The sequence below is a fragment of the Gossypium hirsutum genome, chromosome D11 (assembly GCF_007990345.1).
Source record: "Gossypium hirsutum isolate 1008001.06 chromosome D11, Gossypium_hirsutum_v2.1, whole genome shotgun sequence".
In the NCBI taxonomy this organism is placed as follows: Eukaryota; Viridiplantae; Streptophyta; class Magnoliopsida; order Malvales; family Malvaceae; genus Gossypium; species Gossypium hirsutum.
This window is the reverse complement of record NC_053447.1, coordinates 16965668-16975746: the sequence shown is the minus strand read 5'-3', so window position 1 is coordinate 16975746 and position 10079 is coordinate 16965668. Positions and strand designations below refer to the sequence as shown.

At 35.2% G+C, this 10079-nt stretch overlaps 1 protein-coding gene across 2 annotated transcripts; it reads right to left on the bottom strand.

Annotated features, from left to right (window-relative positions):
* Positions 1-490: 490 nt before the first annotated feature.
* LOC107912643 (CSC1-like protein At3g21620) lies at positions 491-4406 on the bottom strand. 2 transcript variants are annotated; one of them, XM_016840917.2, is made up of 11 exons: positions 3802-4406; positions 3569-3715; positions 3326-3461; positions 3008-3109; positions 2825-2944; positions 2656-2736; positions 2226-2566; positions 1905-2150; positions 1480-1804; positions 1156-1389; positions 491-916 (listed from the first exon to the last, which is right to left on the bottom strand). In XM_016840917.2, exons 1-11 carry the CDS (start codon positions 4116-4118, stop codon positions 653-655), a joined length of 2313 nt encoding a protein of 770 aa, XP_016696406.2. In that variant the 5' UTR covers positions 4119-4406; the 3' UTR covers positions 491-652. The 2 variants fall into 2 exon arrangements, with proteins under 2 accessions (XP_016696406.2, XP_016696405.2); XM_016840916.2 differs by having other exon boundaries at positions 2825-3109.
* Positions 4407-10079: the final 5673 nt, after the last annotated feature.

Here is a 10079-nt window from a genome sequence, read left to right as displayed (position 1 = left end):
ATTTATTTTTTTTGGTAATTTTGCTAGTTTACGAATTATTAATTATAATTTATAATCTATTTTTAGATTTAAAAAAAACGTTTTTAATAATTTTTCGAATGACATGACATAATTTCATAAAATCACATGTCTCAAATCTAACACCGTTACAAAAGATTAAATTACATTTTTGCCCTCTTATAAATCATTAAATTATAAATTTATATAGAAGGTTAAAATTCACATAATTTGTGGTATATTATAAATTGTAATCCATACATAGTGGTATTAGCAAGAAAAAAGATGTATAAAATGTTAAGTCAGACCCACATGGGATCCAACCCAACCCATCTTTTATATTTATATATATTTCAATTGAGAACTTCTGTGGATGACTTTTCATGATCGAAGGCTTAAGGGGTTCTAATCCCACATTGGCTGTCAAGTTTTTAAAATTTGGTTGGAAGAGTAAAATCTGAAGATTATAAAATTTAACCCCCGAAATCAAAACTAAGAAAGAAATTTCTCTTCATTGCTTTCTTTAATTATCATTTACAATGGTATCAGAATGGGGCCGAGGTGAGGAGAATTCAACCACTTAAAACCCTCCTAAAGACCTCACACATGTACAGTGCGAGAGTGAACCAATATCTAACAATGGACCTTCTAAGTCTTAAGGTTTTAAACATTCATCGTTAACTTGGTCTAGGGAGAGCACTGATCCACCATCTTTACTAGGCATTGGAGTAAACCTTTTCGACGTGCGTTTCGTTGCAACCAGTGCCGGGGAACGCTCCCACTCACTCTCACTCTCACTCTCACTATCACTCTCATCCGCAGATTTGAAAACCGGGTGGATGTACGCATTTTGAAGGAACCCTTTCAAGTTCAAGTTTGCTTCCTTTGCTCGCTCCAATGTATCTTTCATCATTGCTTCCTGTAATAAACCCAGAAGAGTTGCTATGAATTCCAGTTGTAATATGATGTGTACATAAGGAAAAAAAAAAGAACCTTTTACTTCGTTTCCCTTTTATAAGTAATGCAAAACTTGGAGTTTAGCCTAATTGATTATCATCTCCCACGTATGAAGTTCAAATATTGGCATTTGCAACGGAAAAATAGAAGCACCAAAGAAATACCAAAATCTTGCTTCTAATTTAGATCAGTACAACTAACCTGTAAAGGATATCTAACAAAAGCTGGTTCATAACGCCCTTTGCAGAATCTGTGGAAGCATATGGTCAATACGGGAAGGGTGATAAGCAATGGAGTCGACTGAGAAGCTTCTTTAGTGCTCAATAATCCCATTAGTAGCAGCTGTGAGACGATTAATGCAGCAACGACACGGACATGAACATCAGGCCAGAATGCTGCAGCACTTTCATATTCCTGATGGTAAACATTTATGATCTACAAGTTCATTTCGGTATGTATTAGAGCAAGAATTTCCAGGAGAAAATGAAACAAACAGTTGGCATAAGAATATTAGTTTAGTGTTACCTGATGACGGTATACGACATAAGCCAAGGCAAAGAATACTATTATGAAGGGAAGCAGTATCGGAGTCACCACAGCATAGACAAGACCGAGTAGGAAGTAAAGCTGTATTTGAGGTTCGCCGGTATTAAAGCCAATGGTCCCGGGATCCATTGCTTCTTCCCGGTCCTTTTCGGTCTTAACCAAGAAAGAATTCTTTAAGTGGTAGATTATCAGGGGCTTCAACCTCAGTATCTCCCCAGCAACTCCGGCCCAACCATCAACCATTATATAAGTAATGAAGAATGTTGCCTTCATTGGAATTGAGACCCCAATTGTCTTTGGTATCCTACAAGGAGACATGTAAGGCAATGGCAAACAGAGAGGATGGTCATAAGCTAATCCAGCAACTGTATTATAAAATAGAAGGCATATATATGAGAACGTACTGACTAGTAGATTGGTGGATAAAATGATTAAGTTGCTGAAACGCAGTTCCGGTTATTATGCTCCCAAGAAAAACATTAATAAATTGGAAGAAATAATATCTACTCGCAAATCTCCTTTCCAGAGCAGATAGGCTAATAAATCCTTCGAACTTTGACATCATCATCAATATAGTAGGCAGGAACAAAAGAAATATCTTCAGAGCAATCCCAGGAAGAAAACCTTGGATGAATGACTTTATGAATTTCCTGCATGAAACATGGATGTTGCTAATTTATGCTAGGCATGAGCAGAAAGAAGATGAAGAAGAAAAAGGAACTCACACTTCAATTATGGGTTTGAGGAAGGGAAGCGCTTTCTCAATGCTCTCAATGTTAGCAAGCGATTGTACAATAGCTATAGGGATCATGAAAAAGAATGTAAGAAAGAAAAATGCAATGGCAGCAATAAGCCTGCGAATTGTGAGAAAAACAAATGGAATGGCTAAGTTTTCCCAGTAAACATCTCGCGGTTCAGGAGCCCACTCGGTCAACCACGTAGTTGGGTTCCTAGATTGTTGGGTTTGTACACACACAGCAGCTCCCCATCGAGTTTTGAAGGAAACGAATGCTGCTGGCATGATTGATTTTGTGTTGCTACTAACCTTCTCTCTCTCACCACATATCTGACAACAGTCATTAAAGGAACAGATACTTAAGCCCATATTTCCATATTATTACCACTGCTACTATAATCTAACCAAATGCGACTTACATCTCTAGATAATCTCTCAACAATGGATGTATAAAAATCGATTGCATCTACTCTGTTTCCCCAAAGGCCAAGGAAACCAGTCTGCTTGATGGAGAGAAACTCATCAAATGAGCTTTGTTTCGAGTTGAATATTAAACTAAATATTTTACCAAAAAAAAAATCAGAGTACCTTCAATGAAGGTCTCTTTAAGGGATTCCTTTTGTATTTATTTTGATAGAAGTCTAGCCAATTCTGAATTTTCTTCTTCTCATTGACCAATTCTGAGAGCTTGTTAGCGTTGTAAACAAGCTGCAACAAAGAAAAGGTTATGGAGGATGGTATGATTTTTAATGTTGATGTAAGAGACCAAACCTGGTGACTGAGATAGTGATGTGGATGGTTGACAAGGAAGAAATGTTGGACAAGCTCAGTAACTGATTCATCGGGATCAGGTGGGACGTTTCTGACCAGTACCTTTATACCAACAAAATGATGTCACAGAACAAGAACTGGACTTCATTCTTTATCATAATTTAAATCTTCATAGCACTAGGATTCTCTTAAACCCCACATAATTACTTATCTGCTTCAATGTGAGTGGGTTCAAAAGTAGACTTAATAAAAATTCACCTTATTTATCAAAAGTAGACTTGATTCTCTTATGAAAGAAGTAATAGAAATAGAGGTTACTGTAAATTGGTCAGGGCGTCGTTGGTCCGACGCAAGGAAATGCAATCTCATAGCTGCTACTATCTCATACTCTCTTTTCAAAACGTAGCATGTCCAAAACGTAAAGCCATATGCCAGTACTAAATGCGTCCAAAACCTACAGTTAATAATTAAAAAAAGAAGAAGAACGAAGCAGCAATTTATTTTGTCATATGATTATTCAGAAAACTAATTCAACTATTAAAGTGTAGTGAGAAAGCATACTTATGCGATCCAATCGGAATATTTGATATAGAGAGCTTATCTATATCGCTGTATGTTAAACCCGAATGCTCCAATGTATTATTGCTCCAATTAACTGGAATCATCACCGTAAGTGCTGTCAATGCTATGGGACCAAATATTTTAAGCCTGCCACCAAACCAACATCCCACTAGCCCCATCATGATCAAAACCAATTTCTGATTTATTACTAGTGTTTCAATACAAATACATACCCCAACAAGTAAATCCTCAAGTAAACAGCTGAATCCAATCCGGCATGGTCGATCAGCTCAGGCTCCGGCATTTGGAGTGCGGCAGGCATCCAGTTCAGAAACCTGGTGTATGACCTCAGGTCCAAGTTCACGAACTTGCTGGCAAACGCACTTCCATTCACCAAAGGACTGCTTCTTAAGCCTTTGATATACCATTTGGGGAAGTAAACCCTGTCATTCACTGGTTGAATCCGAAGCATTGCAAATGCTAAAAAGAAAGCAAGTGCTGTGAGAATATTGATAGCTGCTGCAACCCCGATATCGTTTAGAGTAGCCATGTTTTATTTGCTTCAACGATCAACAAACACCACTTTCGTGGAATAAAAAGGAGAGAAAATCAAAGGTGTGTGAAAACGAAATCAAGTGGAAGGTTAAGATATGGTGGTGGGATTTGCACATTCCTTCTTTGTCTGTTTTCTGTAAAGGCAAAGGATCAGAGTATAAAAGGAAACAGAGATATCAGGTCAGGTGGGAAGAATTTATTTATTTATTTATTGTTAACATCAACTGATGCAGTGGAGCAGTTTTTCCTTTTCTTTCTTTTTTTATTAAACATTGATTGGTGGTAACGAAGAAGACATAAGGGGTGTGTTTGGTTTTTTAATACTGAAAATGAAATAAATCGAGTTAATCACTTTAATAGAATAAATCAAATCTATTTAGAAAATCAAATAAACCAAAATGAAATTTTTTGGTTTTTAATTGAAAAATATTCTAATTAATACTTATAATTTTATTTCACGTAATTATCTTCTTTATTCATCCTATCACTTTTATATTTAATTTGTTTTCAACTCAGAAGATATTAATTTCTTACATAATAAAATTCTTCCTTTAATATAACTGTTATATATATATATAGTTTTAATATGCGCTTAAAGTAATATATAATTTATAATATATATTAATTCACATTTTTAGGCCATTATCTAAAGCGTATTAACTATTAAGGTATTCTTGTTGTTTTTATATCAAAACTATATTATGAAGAAATAGCATCATTATATTTAAATTATAAGTATCGTAAAAGTTTTTTGCTACCCAAATTGAGCTGTATAATATTTTATATATTCTTTTATATTGGTTTATGAAAGTTCGGGTTGAATCCAAACAATCCATCCCCTTTCCTAATTATAAAAACTTTTTTTATTGTTTAAAATTATTACCTTTATCTAAATTTAAAAGAATAGAATAAGATGGTAAATGAGGTATAATTTTTTTTTAACATATCAAATAAGGCTTATTTTAAAATAAAGTTTCATTTCAAATAAAAATTAAGTAGGAAATAAAATTAAATCGTTTTTATTGAATCAGAAAATTACTAATATATATAATGAAACTGATTAACATTTCCAATTAATTTTAATGTGATTTTATTAGGAATGAGAAAAAAGCGAAACCAATGTATGTCGGACTGGATTCATTTTAAAATTAGTGTGGGATGTGAATTAGGATAAACACCTTTCATTATATTTATTTTCTTTGCATTCTGGATCTGCCTTCACCATTTTCAACTATCTTATCAATGCAAAACTGCAACAATCGACATCTGTTGGGGGCTTGGGGGCTCAAGGGCTCAAGGGTTTCTCCCTTAAAAATGAAATTAAGTTATTTTCTTTGCATTTTCTTGCATAAATTAAAGCTGTTAAAAGATGACTGATATTTATTAGCTCATGTCTTAATATTCATTACTGCAATATTATTTTTTAATTCAAAACATCTTGATCAAAGGAATTATAGTAATAGGTGAAAATAATTAGAGTAAAAGAAATTTTAAATACATTCATCAACTATTGACTCAAAAACTCAAAAGCCCAAAGAAAATTTCTTGCTCTTAACGTTTATAATTGTTATGACAGAAAGCATACATTTTTGGGTCATATACTAATTAATTTTTTTTATATTTACATAAACATATCAATAATTCACATTATACATTTCTTTTTTCTTTTTTTTTTTGCATTTTCATATTTTATGCTATATTTCACTCATTTTTCTCCTATTATTTAATCAGGTCTTATCTCAATTTACACTATCACTGGGATCAAGCATCACATCAATAATCCCTAGCTGTCAACAGCCAGACAAACATGAAATGACAAAACAAACAAAATGACAAGTTCCTAAGCTGATATCTCACCGTTAAAGTCCGACCAATCTTTAAGGGACTTTACTCCCCAACCGAAAAGCAACTATGCTACAAATCCGCCTTTCCCAGGGCCACCATCTGTTGCAAGTTGCGGTTGAGATTGTTCAGTTCTCTGACTTCTCATCATGGACAATTACATACCATTTGTAGAAATACTGACTGATGAAGTTTCTCAACCCACATTAGCATGTGAAACTACATAAAAAAAAATAATACCATTCACATGATACTTATCTTGTATATTGCATAATTATTGCACTATACACAAATAATCACATATCTGTTTTCTTTCATTCATGCATATACATGTCAACAGCTACGTAATGATTTTTCTTTTTTACCTGCAAAATAAGAGCTTACTTTGATGGCGATGTCGGCCTGACATTCGTTCTGGTGAACGGCAATCAGGTGGATGTCCATGTCTTTCAACATTATAGAACGTCCACAAGAATTGCACGGAGCAGTCCTTGAGCCACAAATGCTTTCATGCTCTGAAAGTCCTCTTAATCTGTCCCGAGCATCCATAGCGGAGCTTCCAGCTTGAACCATGTCTCCACAAAATTGACATGTATTTAAGCGCAGTGGGCAATCTGAGGCTTCGTGTTGCATCTGTCCATGTAACGAGAAAGAAAAGTTTTCTAAATCAACAAGAAATGAAATCTGCAATCAGTCTTTCCAATTTCCAGCCGCCCAGTTCTCAATTTTCTCATCTTCATACAAGTTAAAAATTTTCTACTAAAGAAAATATGTATCAACATTTATTATTTAGTTTTAATTGACTAATCATTTTGGTTACTCTAGGAATTAAAAAAGGGATCAACTTGTTTAGCTAATAGATCCGACTATTTTACCTATAAAGGCCCTTTTCAAAGTTTATTTATAGAAATGGGCCGATTTTTGCATTATTTATTTGAAAGGGCCGAAAATGATAAAATGCGTCCATGTAAGAGCATTTTTTAGGGAAATTTCAACAAAATGCGCTCTTCGGGGAGCGATTTTGCCATGTCAGCACAAAACGCTGACATGAACGTGATTTGCTGACGTGGCAAAATCACTCCCTTAGGGGCGCGATTTGCTCCGTGTTTTTCTAAGTTAGGACTTTTTGCATGTTTAGTCCCTAGGGTTTTTTGGTTTAGAGTATTTAAGGTTTTTAGGGTTTAAGGTTAGGGTTTTATTAAACTAATTTAGGGTTGGGGTTGTAGGTTAGGGTTAAAATAATTTAAGGTTTAGGAATTTTAAAAAATAAATCAGGGTTATGTGTTTTTTTAAAATTAATTAAATTAGGTTTTAGGGGTTTTAAATAAATAAATTAAATTAAGGTGTAGAGTTTTTAAGAAAATTAATTAAATTAGGGTTTAGAGTTTTTAAAATAACTTTGTGTTTAGGTTTAGTGTTTAAGGAAAATTGTATTGACAATAAGGATTTTTTTTTCTACAGTAGTTCCTGAAAAAATAATTTTGAGAAGATGGTTCTGAACAAATAGTGTCAAAAACGCTTCAAGCAGGATGCACTGTCAGCAAAATTGATGAAAAAAACTCCTACATGGACGTTCTTTTTCTACAGTAGTTCCTGAAAAAATAATTTTGAGAAGACGGTTCTGAACAAATAGTGTCAAAAACGCTTCAAGCAGGATGCACTGTCAGCAAAATTGATGAAAAAGCTCCTATGTGGACGCTCTTTTTCTACAGTAGTTCCTGAAAAAATAATTTTGAGAAGACAGTTTTGAAAAAATAGTGTCAAAAATGCTTCAAGCAGGATGCACTGTCAGCAAAATTGATGAAAAAAGCTCATACGTGGACATTCTTTTTCTACAGTAGCTCCTGAAAAAATAATTTTGAGAAGACGCTTCTAAACAAATAGTGTCAAAAACACTTCAAGCAAGATGCACTGACAACAAAATTGATGAAAAAAGCTCCCACGTGGACGCTCTTTTTCTACAGTAGTTCCTGTTTGGCGTTAGGCTATAAATGAACCAAATTTCATTACATGTTGCATAAGTTACAGCAAGAAAAATTAAAAAGGTTAAGCAGAATAGAAATTGAAGATGAGTGAACGTATTAGTGCTATTATTTACTATGATGGTGAGGTTCGTGACACCGAGAACTGAGTTGTTTTTTTATCAGAAAACACAACGTGACTAGTTTTTAACCAGAACATATATTTGAAAGAACTTTGTAAAAGAATTAGGTGTAAAATTTTTGGAATGACACCAATGAGGGTTTCTTCTATTAAGTATCGATTTTGTGCTTTGATTGATCCCGTGACATATGACTCATTTGATATCAAAGGTGGTCGTAGCTTAGAGGCGATGGTGTAAAATCATCTCGCTAGTGGATCACCCTATCTTGAGTTATATGTACAATTGTCATTTCTAAATGAAGTATTTACGACTTCAACATCTATTATTGTTCGAGAGGAATACACGGCCCCTACCCGGCACTCCGTTAGTTGGAGGTAGAATACGGAAGCGCCCGTATTTGGTAGCAGTATGGAATACACAACTCCTACACGACACTCGGTTAGTGGATGAGACAAGCACATCAGTGGGTTGATGTTCGATGTTGGAAATATGTATTGGGGAATGACATCAACTTGTAGTGATTGGCAATCCACATCTGATTGGAGACGTTAGGAAACGTCCAGAAGAAGGGATGGTGTACTCCCTATGACGTCCACCGACGAGAGGACCTCGTACATTGCAGATGATGATGGGTTGGATGATGAGTCTGATGTGGATCCACCTCGAGAGCCCAACCCCGATGGTGCATAAGTTGCATTATTTTTTGAACCGGAGCTTGTTCTATCCGAACTTGAAGACGTTGAAGGGGTTCAGATGAAGAAGAAGAAGATTCACAATTCAGGGTGTACTTGTCTCCAGCCCACATGCATAATGTCGATATATCGATAGATGATGCGTTGGAGTTTCCAGAGCTACTACACAGAAGGCATAACCGTACAAGTTTGTCATTGGATTCGGGTGAATTAGAAGTTGGTAAGGAGTTTTCCAGTAAGGATAGTTTTCTTGGTGCATTGAGATAACATAGCATCTATCACAGGGTTAACAACAACGTGGTTAAATCTAAATCTAAGAAGTTCGAAGCCAAGTGTGTAGTGCAAGACGGTACATGTTCATGGAAAATCATGGCTTCAGTTAAGAAAAAGATAGGCTTGTGGAAGATAAAAAAGTAAAAAGGCTACATACTTGTGGTATAGTATCACTGGGTGTTTAGGGCTTTTGAATAATAATGTTATTACTTAATGTTGCATTATTTAACGTACTTCATTGACTGGTGTTTCACAAGATCATCCCAAGATGGATTCGGGTATGATAGCTAGCTTAATACTACCGATGGTGAAGGCGGATTCCAGGACTTCTGTGTTGGTCTTAATTGCCAATATTCTTAGCCAATTGAGGTACATGCCCTCTTACCGTAAGGCTTGAATAGCTAAGCAAAAGGCGTTAGAAAAGATGTACTGTAAGCCATTGGTATAAATTGACGGTACCTTTATGTATGGTAAATATACCCATCGGTTATTGCTAGCTCTGGCACAAGATGGTGGTGGGAGAATCCTTCCAATTGCGTTTGCAATAATACTAGGGGAGTTAGGTGATGACTGAGATTTCTTTCTTTCTAGGTTAAGGAGGCATATATGCCCCCAACCAGATATCTGCGTTATATCGGATCGCAACACTGGAATACTAACCGCAATTGAGCAACAGGGAAGCCTATGGGATCACATACACCATCGATATTATCTAAGGCACGTTGTGTCCAACTACTACAGGCAATATCGATCTACCATTGAACGACGACAAGTGACCAACATGGGTATTTAATCTCTATTAATATAATTTCGTTTGTAATGTTCAATTTATTCTGAATGGAGTTGTGGTATGTAATTTTTGCTATCAACTTATATTGGCAAGGTACAAGATCAATAAATACCGTTTTCATGAGATTTTGGTGATTTTGTGTTTAGTTAACGAACAAAGCGCAAACTACCTCTGTAACATACCTTTCAAACAGTGGAGACAAGCATACGATGGCAGTCTACAATATGGTCATATGACTTCAAACTTGGCTGAATG